Source organism: Girardinichthys multiradiatus, chromosome 23, assembly GCF_021462225.1.
Source record: "Girardinichthys multiradiatus isolate DD_20200921_A chromosome 23, DD_fGirMul_XY1, whole genome shotgun sequence".
Lineage (NCBI taxonomy): Eukaryota > Metazoa > Chordata > Actinopteri > Cyprinodontiformes > Goodeidae > Girardinichthys > Girardinichthys multiradiatus.
In genome coordinates this window covers 36,595,315-36,613,548 of record NC_061815.1, presented here as the reverse complement: position 1 = coordinate 36,613,548, position 18,234 = coordinate 36,595,315, and the positions used below count along the sequence as shown (strand labels likewise).

General features: G+C 40.6%; 2 protein-coding genes across 2 annotated transcripts; one reads left to right on the top strand and one right to left on the bottom strand.

Annotated features, from left to right (window-relative positions):
- Nucleotides 1-260: 260 nt before the first annotated feature.
- Nucleotides 261-2,468, top strand: timm8a (translocase of inner mitochondrial membrane 8 homolog A (yeast)). The gene is made up of 2 exons (XM_047353347.1): nucleotides 261-511; nucleotides 2,126-2,468. The coding sequence occupies exons 1-2, from the start codon at nucleotides 401-403 to the stop codon at nucleotides 2,285-2,287; spliced, it is 273 nt and encodes a 90-aa protein (XP_047209303.1). The 5' UTR covers nucleotides 261-400; the 3' UTR covers nucleotides 2,288-2,468.
- An 864-nt stretch (nucleotides 2,469-3,332) lies between these two features.
- On the bottom strand, nucleotides 3,333-17,955 carry zgc:101583 (uncharacterized protein LOC494104 homolog). Its single transcript, XM_047353346.1, has 6 exons — nucleotides 17,845-17,955; nucleotides 17,443-17,575; nucleotides 12,535-12,591; nucleotides 12,198-12,288; nucleotides 4,728-4,888; nucleotides 3,333-4,566 (listed from the first exon to the last, which is right to left on the bottom strand). The coding sequence occupies exons 2-6, from the start codon at nucleotides 17,573-17,575 to the stop codon at nucleotides 3,950-3,952; spliced, it is 1,059 nt and encodes a 352-aa protein (XP_047209302.1). The 5' UTR covers nucleotides 17,845-17,955; the 3' UTR covers nucleotides 3,333-3,949.
- Nucleotides 17,956-18,234: the final 279 nt, after the last annotated feature.

Sequence of the window (18,234 nt, the reverse complement as noted above, 5' to 3'; positions counted from 1 at the left end):
TTTACCAAGCTTTGAATTTAGAAAATATTAAAATAAAAGGTAAATACCCAAACTGTGTTGCATTTGCATATATAAGGTTAAAACAAACTGTGATAAAAAATTCGCTAAACAAGTTTTGTTTTTACCACCTATTGGTTTAACTTCAGAAACTCAATTTAGTCTTCATCTAAAAAAACAGAAGCTTTCTTTTAAATTGTTAATACAATATACATACGTCATGCGAACGTAATGCGAATTACGAAGTTACGTATGCTTGACCTTCTGTCACACGAACGCGCTCCGTGATTGGCTGGACTACTTCCGGCTTCCCTTCATTTATACACGTGAAGGTCAGCAAAAAACAGGCTCTCGACTGTGATAATTAGAATAAATATTGTCACTTCGACGTTTTCTAGAAGATATGGAAGGCAAAGGAGCGACAACTGACCCTCAGCTTCAACATTTCATCGAAATCGAGTCTCAGAAACAGAGATTTCAGCAGCTGGTGCATCAGATGACTGAGGTTTGCTGGGTAAGAGACGAGCGTTTTTACATCAGCATGTTGGTTTTTATCTGTTTCTTTACGGCAGGGCCTTGTGCTGCTAGAGAAGCTATAGACAGATTACATGTTGGGTTTGTTGTAAACGTGCAAATTATTCAACACTGCTTCCTCAAAGTTGATGCCTGAACATATTGTTCCATACACAAACATATAATTACACGCTGCTTTTCAGCAGTTAGTTTTATCTTCAGATATTTATATTCCTGCGCTAAGTGAAGCGTTAAAAAGGTGTATTTGACATTTTGTCATTATGTGCAACGGATGGCAACTCGAAATAATGAAGACAGCTCGCTACAGAGTTAATTTAAATTGCAAACATATGGATTTCAGTCTAGATTTGATCTCAGCTGTGAAAAAATGTCGATTCCTACACCCTATAAAAGCTTGTGCATATGGAGAGTTAATGTAAATTTAAGCAATAGTGACATTTTCCATTATTATTTAGCATTTTGAAGGTTTGCCATGATAAGTGTCTAATGCACAAAAAGGTTCACTCTAAATCTACTCTGTACAAGTTGCACCACTCCTACAAATAAAAATTCACATAATGCAATATCTCATGTTTATGAGGTTTTTAATAGTTTCTGTAATTGTTCTTTAAAATGATAACTGCAATGATGCAGACAGGGCACTATGTGATATGAGAGATTTCTGTCAATACTAAATCTTGTCTTCATGCTGCATGTAAAGGTTTGTATTGCATGCAATTTCATGTAATAGATCCTCTAATCAATATTTAGAAAGATATTTAAATGTTTAATTTACAAGCTCATAAAAGGGATTTTTCCCTTAAACTGATTGTTTTGTTGCCCATTTCTACCCCCTAATCAATTTATAAGCAATGACAGATCTCTTGATTTACCTCAGACAATTGTATTGTTGCCTCCTGCATCATGGTCACTTTATTCAGAAAGTATTACGAAGTTTAACCCTGGTATGAAGGTACTGATTTACAGTACAGGAATAAAAAAAATTTTTTTTTACCAAGACTAAAATAATCAATTAATACTCCAATAACACAATAAAGACCACCTAGCACAAAACCCGTGCTAGTATAGAGCAAAACAGAAGATATCCCGAAAGGTGGATGGCGTACTTGGCCTTCCATCAAGCATTTTGAGCTGGGGACTTTCACAGTCTTGACATAATATGGAAAGACTAGGCGTTCACACTAACAGGCATATTTAGCAAATTGTCTCAAACTGCAGAAATACGTTGGGTTTTTTTTACACAAAAATGTTAGGATATGTTAAGAGAATAAAATATCTAAGAAGGATAAATATTTTTATTGCATTCATGTTTTGTGCTTGGCACAAGTTTAAATATTTCATTTTGAATACATTTAAGTGTTTTTTTTTTGTATGTTTTTTCAGTAACCTGCATCTGAAATTTAAGATGAAAAACATTTGTAAATATGCCCTATCCAGAACTCATCATTGGCATAACTTTAACTTCACCTGGTTTAAATTGTGCAAAAAATCTCGTATTAAGCACCCTTTGCTATCAGATTATTAATTGTTTAGCAAAAATAATTGTTAGTTGCAGCCCTTTTGGTCATGTTTAATAATTTATGTGTGTCTCCAGGACAAATGCATGGATAAACCGGGGCCCAAGCTGGATTCCAGGACAGAAATGTGCTTCGTTAACTGCGTGGAGCGATTTATAGACACCAGCCAGTTCATCCTGAACAGACTAGAACAGACTCAGAAGAGCAGGGGGGGATTCTCCGAGACGATGTTGGACTAAAAACCGTAGCTGGAAGTTTGGAAAAAAAAAAAAGACCCACGTTCTGCGCTGACTGGGAACACCGTTTGATCCAGACACAACTGTCTGTACAGGAAGCTGAGGAGGTGTCCAGCCAGCTGGAAAAGAGAACAGGTTTTACATTTGAAACAAGTGCCTGAGATTAAAACCATGTACAGAACTGTGTGAAGGTTTAGGGTTTTATTTGGTGTCTACATGACGACGAGTGTTGCCAAACATTTAGATGCTGGTCTGTTGCTGGCTCTGTCAGCTTTTTAAATCTATGTAAGTGAAAAGTTCAAACTGTCAAGCTGAGTTTGAATGTGTGGAGATGTTTTTCAGCTATACGGAGTCCACCAAGAACCACTGTCAGTAAAACCACTCTGACTGAAGAACTGTACACAACAGACTCTGGACTGTAAACATGCAATAAACATAATGCCAAATAAGTATGACCATCCTTTTGAAAATGCTTGTAACAGTGGATATACACGTAAAAGGTATTTGTGCCCTTGCCAAATTGCTGTTTTTTTGTGATGTACAAATGAGATACAGATAAATAATCTTTTGAACTTTTTCCACTTTCAATGTGACCTATAACATGTAAACCTCAAGAGAAAAACTATTTTAGGTAGAAAAATCTAGATCCAGCTGGGCCATTTTAAAGACTTCGTGTTCTGGTGAAGCATTGCTTTTGTTCATTTGGATGTTTGCTTTAGATCATTGTCGTGCTGAACGATGAAAATTCCTCTTCCATCTTCAGCTTTTTAGCTGCAGGTTTTGTCAGCATGGACAGATGGTAGGAACTGTTCATAGTTATTTTCTCGATGCCTAAGGTCACAGTTTCACCCCAAAGCATGATTCTGCCACCACCATGCATTTACTGTGGCTATTGTTTTGGTGATGTACAATGTTGTTTTTGTAACAAACATTGGTTTCATCAGACCATAGCATGTTTTCTTGCATGCTTTTGGAAATGTGTCCTAAATGTCGCTCCTGACCAGGTTTGTTCTTGGAGACGTCGCTGTCATGTTTAAGGTGGAAAACGTTTGAAAAGATTTCTTTTAATTTTTCCATCACAAAGCCCGGCCTTTTAACAGAGATGTGCAGACTTTTTATGTCCATTACAAGTGCTCTTATTCTTCAATGAAACATCACAATATTAAATATACATTACAGCTTACCACATTCTGACAAATGACGTTCTTTGGTTCAGATTTTGAGTATAATACTGAGGTAATATTGTAGCTCATCAATGTCATTTTTAAGGGCAAATTGCCTTAACATTTGCTAATTAGTCCATTACTTTTCTAAAGTAAAAGTGCTAAACTATGAACAAGTTAAAGCTTTCAGTAAAGGAACAAAGACTAAATGTAAAAGTTCAACACACATTGAAATCATAAATTATGACAAATATTTGTTCCCGTTTCATTTTATACCATGAAAAAATACATCTGTATCATCGGGTCCAGCTAAGAGTATAAGATCTAAATGACGTCCATTAAGGCAAAAACATTTCTAAGGTAAAAGAAAGGCAACTTTGGTCGTCCAGTGCATCATGCTTTGTTTGAAATGGACCTAAAATTCAGATTTAGTAAGCAGCTACAAGTTTTAAAGTTCATTAAACTTTGAGAAGTGTGTTATAGATAACGTTGATGGTCCCTTTTATTTAGGAGGCTCCCTCTTTTGCTCGCCACCTCTGGCTGAATTTCTCTCATCTGCTTGCATATCATCCTCAGGAAGAGCCACATAAGATTGTTGGCCTCCTGGGAACCAATGAGGGCTTCTTCTCAGGTATAAAGGGAGGGAGTCCAGGTTAAATGTAATGTCTTTAAAGGCATGGAGGAGGAAAATCCCCAAAATGATGGTGAGGAAGCCGCTGATTGTCCCCACTATACCATCGACGGTCATTCTTAACCATTCCTTGAACAGGATGGCTGAGCAGGCCATGACAGACGTGGTGAAGAAGACGTAGTAAATCGGAGTGACGATGGAGGTGTTGTAGATGTCCAGAGCTTTGTTCAGGTAGCTGATCTGAATACTGACGCAGATCGCCAGGCAGATGAGCAAGGCCCAGAACAGGGGGTGCTTCAGCACTGCTGTCCCTGAAAGCAGCTCCTTGATGCCAATGCCGAGACCCTTGACACAAGAGACTGAAAGGGAGCCAATCACAGAGCAGATCATGATGTAGACTAGAACGTTCCTCTGTCCGAAGCGAGGAGCCACAGCAAAGATCAGGACGAGGCTGCTTCCGACAACACACACGGCAAACACAATGAAACCTAGCGGGAACATTTCAGAGGGACTGTTAAACCAGAAGTAGATTCTTTCATGCCTTATTAGATACCTATTAATAATTGGGCATAACTCTGACCCCTAGATTGTGTCAATGCAAAACATGAGCTTTGTAGAAAATGAACCACAGATAAAGACATGACGCTACCTGGGTCTTTCAGTTTCTCAGCCATGGCGCTGAGAGAGGCGACTTCCTCTTCCTGTGGTGCATGGATCACCATGACCGTGGAGCCCAGGATGCAAAGCAGGCAACCAATCTTCCCATGAACGTTCAGCCGCTCGTTCAGAAAGTATGAGGAGAGCACAGCACTGGAAAAGTTATGATCTTATTCGTGAAACTGTTAGAAAAATACTGTAAAGAATTTATATTTTTTGATATATAAAATCTGAAAAATATATTTTCAGTTTCACTCAGTTCCATTCATTCCCATTTTTATTGCTAACAGTCCATTACAAAAGTATTTATACTGTTTGAAGTAACGCAACAACATAAAGTTGCAGGTAAATTATGATGAAAATGATCCCAGGTTTTCAAAGTGTTTTAGAAATAAAAATTTGAAAAGTGTGGTATGAATCCGTTTTAGCCCCCTTTCATAACCCAAAATAAAACCAACCAACTACTGTAGTTGAATCCAGCTGTGTAATTTAATGTTTGGATTGAGCCGGCTGTTCTTTGAAGGTCTCAGAGGTTTGTTAGAGAACATTAATGACCAAACAGGATCATGAAAACCAAAGAACACATCTAAAAACTGAAAAGCCAGGCAAAGACCCCATTAATTATACTAGCAGCCAAGAGGCTCATGGTAACTCTGAAAGAGCTGTAGAGATCCACAGCTCAGGTGGGAGCATCTGTTCACTGGAAAACTACAGGAACATTTAAAAAAAAAATTTAATGTCATGAAAAAGTTCAGTAATTTTGTCACTCTTTTCATAAAGTGAAACTCATATATTGCATAGATTCACGATGCATGGAATTAAATATCTCAAGCCTTTATTTCTTGTAATTTTGCTGTTTATCACTAACATAAAGAAAACCAATTATTCAGTGTCTCAGAAATGAGAATATCTTGATTGTCACACGCTAACCAGCTAACTTAACTCAAAACACCTGCAAAGGTTTTCTGAGGCTCTAAATGGTCTCTCAGTCTGGGCCAGTAGGCTATACAATCATGGGGAAGACTAGAGGATGCGTGGCCATAACAAACCACACTCAGAACAGAATTCGATATATTGAGTTGTGTTGAACCGAACAACTTCGTGTATACCTGACACAAAAATACAAAATAAAATGTGCACACATTGATCTACAAAATAAAATAAAGTTGGACGTGTCGTCTTTGGTCTCCGACTTCTCCAGTTATGTCGGTCTGTGAATTCTGTCAGTCAGAACAGATTCTGTTCAAACAGGCAGCGTTTGGAATGTAATGGAAAATAGAACATTTTTTAAGGTTCACATGCAGTAGGTAGAGGGGTTGGACAATGAAACACCTGTCATTTTAGTGTGGGAGGTTTCATGGCTAAATTGGACCAGCCTGGTAGCCAGTCTTCATTGATTGCACATTGCACCAGTAAGAGCAGAGTGTGAAGGTTCAATTAGCAGGGTAAGACCACAGTTTTGCTCAAAATATTGAAATGCACACAACATTATGGGTGACATACCAGAGTTCAAAAGAAGACAAATTGTTGGTGCACATCTTGCTGGCACATCTGTGACCAAGACAGCAAGTCTTTGTGATGTATCAAGAACCACGGTATCCAGGGTAATGTCAGCATACCACCAAGAAGGACGAACCACATCCAACAGGATTAACTGTGGACGCAAGAGGAAGCTGTCTGAAAGGGATGTTCGGGTGCTAACCTGGATTGTATCCAAAAAACATAAAACCACGGCTGCCCAAATCACGGCAGAATTAAATGTGCACCTCAACTCTCCTGTTTCCACCAGAACTGTCCGTCGGGAGCTCCACAGAGTCAATATACACGGCCGGGCTACTATAGCCAAACCTTTGGTCACTCATGCCAATGCCAAACGTTGGTTTCAATGGTGCAAGGAGTGCAAATCTTGGGCTGTGGACAATGTGAAACATGTATTGTTCTCTGATGAGTCCACCTTTACTGTTTTCCCCACATCCAGGAGAGTTACGGTGTGGAGAAGCCCCAAAGAAGCGTACCACCCAGACTGTTGCATGCCCAGAGTGAAGCATGGGGGTGGATCAGTGATGGTTTGGGCTGCCATATCATGGCATTCCCTTGGCCCAATACTTGTGCTAGATGGGTGCGTCACTGCCAATGACTACCGAACCATTCTTGAGGACCATGTGCATCCAATGGTTCAAACATTGTATCCTGAAGGCGGTGCCGTGTATCAGGATGACAATGCACCAATACACACAACAAGACTGGTGAAAGATTGGTTTGATGAACATGAAAGTGAAGTTGAACATCTCCCATGGCCTGCACAGTCACCAGATCTAAATATTGTTGAGCCACTTTGGGGTGTTTTGGAGGAGCGAGTCAGGAAACGTTTTCCTCCACCAGTATCACGTAGTGACCTGGACACTATCCTGCAAGAAGAATGGCTTAAAATCCCTCTGACCACTGTGCAGGACTTGTATACAGGTCCTTCTCAAAATATTAGCATACTGTGATAAAGTTCATTATTTTCCATAATGTCATGATGAAAATTTAACATTCATATATTTTAGATTTATTGCACACTAACTGAAATATTTCAGGTCTTTTATTGTCTTAATACGGATGATTTTGGCATACAGCTCATGAAAACCCAAAATTCCTATCTCACAAAAGTAGCATATTTCATCCGACCAACAAAAGAAAAGTGTTTTTAATACAAAAAACGTCAACCTTCAAATAATCATGTACAGTTATGCACTCAATACTTTGGCAGAAATGACTGCTTCAATGCGGCGTGGCATGGAGGCAATCAGCCTGTGGCACTGCTGAGGTCTTATGGAGGCCCAGGATGCTTTGATAGCGGCCTTTAGCTCATCCAGAGTGTTGGGTCTTGAGTCTCTCAACGTTCTCTTCACAATATCCCACAGATTCTCTATGGGGTTCAGGTCAGGAGAGTTGGCAGGCCAATTGAGCACAGTGATACCATGGTCAGTAAACCATTTACCAGTGGTTTTGGCACTGTGAGCAGGTGCCAGGTCGTGCTGAAAAATGAAATCTTCATCTCCATAAAGCTTTTCAGCAGATGGAAGCAGGAAGTGCTCCAAAATCTCCTGATAGCTAGCTGCATTGACCCTGCCCTTGATAAAACACAGTGGACCAACACCAGCAGCTGACACGGCACCCCAGACCATCACTGACTGTGGGTACTTGACACTGGACTTCTGGCATTTTGGCATTTCCTTCTCCCCAGTCTTCCTCCAGACTCTGGCACTTTGATTTCCGAATGACATGCAGAATTTGCTTTCATCCGAAAAAAGTACTTTGGACCACTGAGCAACAGTCCAGTGCTGCTTCTCTGTAGCCCAGGTCAGGCGCTTCTGCCGCTGTTTCTGGTTCAAAAGTGGCTTGACCTGGGGAATGCGGCACCTGTAGCCCATTTCCTGCACACGTCTGTGCACGGTGCTGTGCATGTTTCTACTCCAGACTCAGTCCACTGCTTCCGCAGGTCCCCCAAAGTCTGGAATCGGCCCTTCTCCACAATTTTCCTCAGGGTCCGGTCACCTCTTCTCGTTGTGCAGCGTTTTCTGCCACACGTTTTCCTTCCCACAGACTTCCCACTGAGGTGCCTTGATACAGCACTCTGGGAACAGCCTATTCGTTCAGAAATTTCTTTCTGTGTCTTACCCTCTTGCTTGAGGATGTCAATAGTGGCCTTCTGGACAGCAGTCAGGTCGGCAGTCTTACCCATGATTGGGGTTTTGAGTGATGAACCAGGCTGGGAGTTTTAAAGGCCTCAGGAATCTTTTGCAGGTGTTTAGAGTTAACTCGTTGATTCAGATGATTAGGTTCATAGCTCGTTTAGAGACCCTTTTAATGATATGCAAATTTTGTGAGATAGGAATTTTGGGTTTTCATGAGCTGTATGCCAAAATCATCCGTATTAAGACAATAAAAGACCTGAAATATTTCAGTTAGTGTGCAATGAATCTAAAATATATGAATGTTAAATTTTCATCATGACATTATGGAAAATAATGAACTTTATCACAATATGCTAATATTTTGAGAAGGACCTGTATGTCATTCCCAAGACAAATTGACGCTGTATTGGCCGCAAAAGGAGGCCCTACACCATACTAATAAATTATTGTGGTCTAAAACCAGGTGTTTCAGTTTCATTGTCCAACCCCTGTATTTCACAATAGGTATTTCCCTACCTATGCTGAGTGTTGCTGCACTCAGCATAGGTAGGGTCAGCTATCAGTCCTCTGCTCAGGCTCTTACACCAAGTACCAGGTCTCGACACACCCACACAGTTTCCTTCATCACGGCAAAGCTGGTACTGTGCACCGCAAAGACAAAACAGAAAGGGTGGGACAACCAATGTGATTGGCTGAGGTTACCCAAAGCCACTTAACTCTATTGGCTGTTAAACTCTTGAAAATCTACATTCAGACATTTTATACTTTTTTTACACAGTTTTAACCTATTAGTTTTTAGTGTTTAATAGGGTGTATGGATTTCAAACAGTTATTTCAATCACACACACTATTATAAAAAGGATTGATTTTAATACACTTTTAATTCGTTTTTATGACACATTTTCTAATGTGGGTGACACACATTCAACTCAGCCATCTACCAGGACATTTTAGAGCACATCTTGCTTCCTTCTGCTAAAAAGCCTTATAAAGAAGCCAATTTCATTTCCCAGCAAGACTTGGCACCTGCCCACTCTGCCAAAGACACTGAAAGCTGGCTCAGTGATCATGGTGTTACTCTGCTTGACTGGCTGGCAAACTGGTCTGACCTGAACTCCACACAGAATATATGGAGTACTGTCAAGAGGAAGATGAGAGACACCAGACCCAACAAGGCAGATGACCTAAAGGCCACTATCAAAGCCACCTGTGCTCCCATTTCACTGCAGCAGAACCGTAGGCTGATTGCCTCTATACCACACTGCATTATTGCAGTAATCATGCTAAAGGAGCCCCAACCAAGTATTGGGTACATAGAAATGAGCATACCTTTCAGAAGCCTGACATTTCTGTTTAAAATACCCTTTGTATTGATCTTATGTAATAATGTAATTTTCTGAGATGCCGAATATTGGGTTTTCGTTATCTGTAAGCCATAATCATCATCAATAAAGGCTTGAAAACTTTCACTATGGGTAATGAATCTATATAACTGAGTCACTTTCTAAAATGAATATTAAACTTTTTCACAATATTCAAATTTTTCAGATGTACCTGTATTAGTTGGTAACTCCACAAACCTAGCCTTTATGGAATAGTAGCATGAATAAAGCCATTTGTAGCAACCATCAGGTTCCACCTTTTTAGTCACTTCTGGGTTTGGGAGGATCCTGGTTTTAACACATTTACAAAACAATGTCCAGACTGGGAAATAAGTTGGGGGTGCTTCCATTTATTGAACAACTTGTAAATGAACAATAATCCAGCATCCGGAGTGGCAGTCTGGGATACATGGTAAAATGGATAGCAGATTATAGTAAGTGTGGGGTTTAGTAGAACCTAACCAGGCTTCAAACATAAAGATATAAAATTCTAATTTTTTGTGAAGAATCAACAACAAGTGGGACACAATCGTGAAGTGGAATGAAATTTATTGGATGTGTCAAACTTTTTTAACAAATAAAAAACTGAAAAGTGGGGCGTGCAATATTACTTGGCCCCTTTACTTTCAGTGCAGCAAACTCACTCCAGAAGTTCAGTGAGGATCTCTGAATGATCCAATGTTGTCCCAAATGACTGATGATGATAAATAGAATCCACCTGTGTGTAATCAAGTCTCTGTATAAATGCACCTGCTCTGTGATAGTCTCAGGATTCTGTTCAAAGCGCAGAGAGCATGAAGACCAAGGAACACACCAGGCAGGTCCAAGATACTGTTGTGGAGAAGTTTAAAGCCGGATTTGGATACAAAAAGATTTCCCAAGCTTTAAACTTCCCAAGGAGCACTGTGCAAGCAGTCATATTGAAATGGAAGGAGTATCAGACCACTGCAAACCTACCAAGACCCGGCTGTCCCTCTAAACTTTCATCTTGAACAAGAAGAAGACTGATCAGAGATGCAGCCAAGAGGTCCATGATCACTCTGGATGAACTGCAGAGATCTACAGCCGAGGTGGGAGAGTCTGTTCATAGGACAACAATCAGTCGTACACTGCACAAATCTGGCCGTTATGGAAGAGTGGCAAGAAGAAAACCATTTCTCAAAGATATCCATAAAAAGTCTCATTTAAAGTTTGCCACAAGCCACCTGGGAGACACACCAAACATGTGGAAGAAGGTGCTCTGGTCAGATGAAACCACAATGCAAAACGATATGTTTGGCATAAAAGCAACACAGCTCATCACCCTGAACACACCATCCCCACTGTCAAACATGGTGGTGGCAGCATCATGGTTTGGGCCTGCTTTTCTTCAGCAGGGACAGGGAAGATGGTCAAAATTGATGGGAAGATGGATGGGGCCAAATACAGGACCATTCTGGAAGAAAACCTGTTGGAGTCTGCAAGAGACCTGAGACTGGGAAAGAGATTAACAACAAGACAATGATCCAAAACATAAAGCCAAATCTACAATGAAATGGTTCACAAATAAACGTATCCAGGTGTTGGAATGGCCAAGTCAAAGTCCAGACTTGAATCCAATCGAGAATCTGTGGAAAGAGCTGAAGACTGCTGTTCATGAACGCTCTCCATCCAACCTCACTGAGCTTGAGCTGTTTTGCAAGGAAGAATGGGCAAGAATTTCAGTCTCTCGATGTGCAAAACTGATAGAGACATACCCCAAGAGACTTGCTGCTGTAATTGCAGCAAAGGGTGGCGCTACAAAGTATTAACGCAAGGGGGCCGAATAATATTGTACGCCCCCACTTTTCAGTTTTTTATTTGTTAAAAAAGTTTGATACATCCAATAAATTTCATTCCACTTCACGATTGTGTCCCTCTTGTTGCTTCTTCACACAAAAAATTTGAATTTTATTTCTTTATGTTTGAAGCCTGAAATGTGGCAAGAGGTTGACCAGTTCAAGGGGGCCGAATACTTTTGAAAGGCACTGTAGGCCAGTGTGTCAACCTGCATGCAAATAAACACTGCCACCTAAACCAAATAAAATAGATCAAACTAAATACTAAACATATAGCCAGAGCTATAACGAATGTTACAATTAAATCCTTATAAAAGTACATTAGGGTTGTGGTTGACTAAGGGAGCTGGACACTTTTCAGACTATTGTTTGTAAAAATTGTAGAAAACAACTTATCATTTTCTTTCCACTTCACAGTCTTTTACCTAAATCACATAAACATACATTGACGTTTGTGGTCATAATGTGACAAAATGTGGAAAAAAACATATTAATACATTTGCATGGTTCTGCATATCTTGCTTGCTTTTGAGACCGGACACATTTCAGCTTCCAGAATATGAAATTACAAAAGAATGCATACCTGACAAGGACACTGAGTGCTCCGAGGGGGGTCACCAGCGTGGCTGGTGCAAATGCATATGCAGCAAAGTTGGCGGCCTCTCCTGCTCCCACTACAGCAAATCAAACGCACCATTAGATGGTCAGCTTAAACTCTGAGAAATTATAATTCTTTAAACACGAATGTGCAAATGTGCTCCTTGAGGGAATGTGAACACCAGTAATGTGGTGTTCACATTTAAACTACCAAACCCACAACCTTTAACAATGACCACAGTGTTTCTTGACATGGCTGCTCTGAAATGCAACACAGAGAGAGTGAGGAAACACAGCTGAACCACAGCAAATCATCTGCTTACTTGAAATGAGCCCCGCCCACCACAGCCATTCTTTCAGATATGCGTAGCCACCTTGACCTGGGATATAAAGACAGCAAAATAGTCACAATACTGTTTGAAACATTATTCATTTAAATAACAGAAATTGTACAGTTTTATGTAATTACATGGGTTGCCATCCACATTTTATATAGTTGTGTTTAATTCAGGCTCTATGCCTCATGAGCTGCATTTGGTTTTTGCTTTTATTTGTTTCTAAGCCTGCATGTATGGGGATGGACAAATAAAACTGATATTACACTATTCAATCAGAAACACATTTCCTGAAAACTCAAACACATCATAATGAATGATAGTAAAACTGACACCCTCTACATAATTCAAGAAATGTTCAGGTAAAATTAATAGAATAGAAATATCCTTTATTGTTCCACAGTGGGAATAATTTAGCAAGAAAGGAATAAATTACTGGTGTTTTTTTTTAGGTAATAATGTTCTTTTACATTCTTGGTGCACACATTTTGGCAATGAGTTGGTTTTGGTTGCTAGGAGTGATCGGATAAAATGCTTGTTATTGGAAAGTTAATGAAAATAAAACGATCTGCTACCATTATTTCAATTATCTTACTTTAAGCTCAGTGCTAAAGAGGGCCGGACTGCAGACATCACTCTGTCATTGTGTGAATGCTAAAGGCATTCACACTATAGAGATCCTGTTTCTCTTTATTATCAGTGAGAATGCATTCATGCATTCTCTTTTATTGTTTTTCTGTTTTTCTTTATTTTTATTTTTATTATTATATTTTCCGTACGTTTTTCTGCGCGTAACTAGTCCTACATTTTTCAACCGATTTCAACAATTTTGGTATCAAAACGTTCGGCTCGTTCTGGAGAATTATGCTATGACTTTTGGTAACTTCTGCTATTATAATTTTTGAAATATTCAGCTTTTTATGCCAATTTCTGTCCCATTGAAATGAATGGAGATTCAGCAAAATTCCAAAAACGCGATTTCTGCGAAAGGAGCGGCCAATTTACGTTATCCCTATGTAGAGCGGAGCGGCACGGCGCGGTGCGAAGGACGTGGAAGGCACGGCAAGCGAAGCAGGAGCGGCACGATGGACGAGTTAAAAAATCTGAACTTTTTCCTAAATTCGCGTCGCGTCAACCAATCAGGAACTGGATGTGGCTGTGACGTAGGTGAAGGACCAAAGCGGAGAAGAAGCAGTTGTCAATGATGGAGGACCAGATCATAGTGGCGGTGTGCGGCAAGCCAGAGTTGTATAACTCAACTAATTACTTTTACCGAGACAAGTACAGAAAGGACCTGGCCTGGTTATGTTTAGGCACAAATATCTTATATTTAGGAGATGTGGACATTAAAAATCGGCTGTTTTTTTACTGAGCTGAGATTTATTTACTCACCGAAGACAGATGGACAGGTGTTCAGCAGCGGGGATACAGCGCCGGTAAACCGTGGTGAAGTTAGTTTGAAGTTGGATGTTCAAGCTCCGCGGAGTTAGCGGCATCTAGCTCACGGTTGATCCGATTCAGGCACTCTCAGGCATTTTCCACGATTGTTTGGTACGGAAACTTATTGACGGTCCCTAGTGAACAACCGCGCGTCAGAAGAGGGAGCAACAGAGAACAGCTAGCCGAAATCGGGGTGCCTGACTCGGATCGGCCGTGGGCTGGATGCCGCTGGCTCCGCTGAGCTTGAGTGTCCGGTGTCCGGCTTCGGGCTGGCTTCACTGCAGTCGCCGGTAGTTGGCGTCCCGGAGGCCGATTCATCTCCCAACGCGGGGCAGCAGATAGTCGAACTGGGTCCTGGATAGACGGAAGTACCGCTGAAATCGACCGTCATCCAGACGCAGCTCCTGGAGTAGATGGTGGTAATCTCCGAACTGTTCCTGTCCCTGAAGAATCTGGTGAACCCAGGGACATTGATGTCGGCGTCGTTTTTCGGCTCTCCTCAGGTAAAACACCGTGATTATCCGTGAAATCCATGTCAAGCATGTTCAGTTGAAACCAGCAAGCAGCAGATGGAAGCTCCTCCTATTTGATGACGCGGCGAAGCGTTGTCGCTTGTTGCCGAATGCCAATGCGGAGTTCACGCGGAATGTGAAGCGGGCAAAAGCACACAAATGAGGCGAAAAATTCGCAGAAATCGCGTTTGGTGTGAACGCACCTTTACGGTTTCCAAGTTATGGGCAGTAGTTCGGGAGCATGCGCCTCCATGTTAAAAGCCCAGGCCAGGGGGAGACAATAGTGAGGTGCTGCATTAGAAATGCTGCAGGTGTCAAGTTACACTGACGCTCTTTGCTGATTGGCTGATTCATTCCTCACTGTTCTATTTATAGCTCTGTGTATCTCCTACTGTATATGTCTGGATGTGATTCTGTCTTTCTTCTCTCCCTGTCTCCTACTCAGACACACACACACACATGCCTGTTTTACTATCTTTGTGAGGACTTTTCATTGACTTCCACTCAATTTCATTCATTTCTAAGGCCTAAACCTGACCCGACCTCTAACCCTTTGACCATCTTCATAGGAAGCAACTACATGACGGCCATTTTGTGTCGAGTACTTAAACAGCATGTACTGCTGTTCTAACAGCTAGACAACAGTGATTAAATTTAAAAGGCAATTTCATAAACTTTTGCATATAGGCTGTTAGCGCATCAGAACTCGACACAAACTCCATCAGAACCAAGAGGAAATTTCCATCAGAACCTTGTCCAAAATCCATCAGAATCAGATGGAAACTATCAGAACCATGAAGAAATCTCCACCAGAACCAGAACCAAATCTCCTTCAGAATCAGGAGGTCCCTTCTATCAGAACCAGGTCCAACATTCATCAGATCCACACCTGAACTCCATCAGAACCAGGGGGAATTCTTCATCAGAACCAGACCCAAACTCCATCAGAACCAGGAGGAATTCTCCATCAGGACCAGTTAGGCACCCACTATCAGAACCAGGTCCAAACTCAATCAGAACCAGAAAGAAACCTCTATCAGAACCTGTGGCAAATCTCCATCAGTACCGGGCACAAACTCCATCAGAACCAAGAGGAAATCTCCATCAAAAACAGTTAGGGACCCTCCACCAGAACCAGGAAAAAATCTCCATCAGAACCAGGTACAAACATGTTTCAGAACCAGGTACAAATTTGTATCGGAACCAGGTCTAAACTCAATCAGAACCAGAAAGAAACTGCAATCAGAACCAGTTAAAAGAAGCATCAGAACCTGGAACAAATCTCCACCAGAACTGGACCGAAACTCCATCAGAACCAGTTGGGAACCCTCCATCAGAACCATACCCAAACTCAATCAGAACCAGGAGGAAATCTCCATCAGAACCAGTTAGGGACCTAGAACCAGGTCCAAACTCCATTAGAACCTGGTACAAATCTTCATCAGAACCATGTACAAAACTCCATCTGAACCAGGTAAAAATCTATCAGAACCAGGTCAAACCTATCAGAACCAGTAAGAAAACCACCAAAACCAGGTCCAAATCTCCTTCAGAGTCAGGAGGACCCTTCTATCAGAACCAGGTCCACCATTAATCAGAACCAGACCCAAACTCCATCAGAACCAAGAAAAATTCCACATCAAGACTAGTTAGGAACCCACTATTAGAACCAGGTCCAAACTCTATCAGAACAGGAAAGAAACCTCCATCAGAACCCGGTCCAACATCCATCCGAACCTGGAATGAATCTCCATAAGAACCACACCCAAACTCCATCAGAACCAAGAGGAAATCTCAATCAGAACCAGTTAGGGACTATCCACCAGAACCAGGTCCAAAATCGCCTTCAGAACCAGAATGAAACCACTACTCTGTGACTTATGATGATAAGACCATCTTCATAGGTCCCAGTGGAGAATCAAAACAGCGACGATTTGATGTCAGCAACTTAAACAGCTTCTACTGCTGTTCCAACACCTGAACAAGAGTGAATAATTTTAAAGGGCAATTTCATAGACTTTTGAATATAGGCTGTAGTTAGCATTAGCATTTTAGCTAATTTTAGCTTATACATTGTTTTTGCATAGTAGATGGGGTAAATTAATATCAGCCTTCATGCTAGTGATAGCCTATATGCTAATGTTGGCATTTTAGCTTCTCTTTCTCCTCTCTTCTCTCTTAGCTGATGAACACACGGCCTTTTTTACGACATTACCTGTTTGTTTTTGTGTTTCTTCAGGTATTTGTTCTTAATTCACTCTTTTCAGAATTTTCTGCCATTTTTAAAATATATTTTAGCACTGAATTCAACTTCTTAGTCTATATTTTTGCTTCAGTCTATGCTTTTTCAGTTCTTCTATGTCCAGCTCTTTCCTGCTTTTTTAATGTTTTTGTCAGTTCTTGTATTACAACAACTATTTCAACAAGTACTTTTGAGTAACATCACCTTGTTATGTTGTTTTATAGTTAATAGTCTTCCTGCCAAAACAGATAAGATGACTGTTTATCTTTGATGTTTCTGCTATTTCTACTAATTTATCAGATTTCAGCTGATATTATGCTGTCAACCTTAGCCAATTTCTGCCAGCTTTCAACAGGAGTTTAGCATTTCTGTTTTCTTCTAATTCATTACATTTCAGCAGATTATCTTTAGTCAATTTCAGCTTGTTTCTGCCAGCTTTCAGCTAAAAAATTCAGCTTACAGCATTCACACTGCATTTTCGCAGGAAATGCAAATTTTTCTAGTTGTGATTGAGTTTAGAAGAGCAGAATGGGGATAAAAGTATTTCTTCAAAAGTCCTGAAATCTTGTACTGAAGTAGGTATTCTGATCATGTTTAAGTCCTAATGAATTAGCCTCTGTAATTTGTGTCTCAGCTGTAGTCAATTTTAAGGTTGGGGTTATTATTTCAAGCACTTTCACATTTGTCATAAGCTTTTACTACCTGCTCGTGTTGAGCCCTTGCTGGCTAATCGCAGCAGTCCTTTCTTTTTCAGGATGAAACTTGATCCGATAAAAACACTGGAGCTCACAGCCAGAGAGAGACCGATGTAGAAGTCCAAGCGGTTCACTTCCATCTGTAAAACACATAATAAATGTGGGTTAGAACCGGATTAAATAACCCAGTTTGTTTCTGAAACCGGAGTCAAACAGCAGACATGGTGTAAATATCACATGATGAAGTCACTCCACCCGCACAACGATAGGTTTAAACCGAGTTTTATAACGAATTAAAGATGTTGAGCGGTAAAAAAAAAAGTCAACGATCAATTTGTTTTTCTCTAAATTCCATTCAAAACACTGTTTTTCCAACCGATGGTAGATAATAGTTATAAAGATGTTTTACCTCGATCGTCGACTTTGCCTCATTTAACTGACAGCAGGATGTGGAGCACCTGATTGGCCGAGAGAAGTTGGGCGTCACTCGCTACTTCCTCGTGTTTGCCTTGGGCTCGCATCATAACCGTGCCGGCGAATCAAGCGGCGCCGCCATCTAGGTGGGATTTACACTACATTTCAAGCTGGTTAGTTCCCTTTGCGCTACGGCTGATATACAGGTCCTTCTCAAAATATTAGCATATTGTGATAAAGTTCATTATTTTCCATAATGTCATGATGAAAATTTAACATTCATATATTTTAGATTCATTGCACACTAACTGAAATATTTCAGGTCTTTTATTGTCTTAATACGGATGATTTTGGCATACAGCTCATGAAAACCCAAAATTCCTAT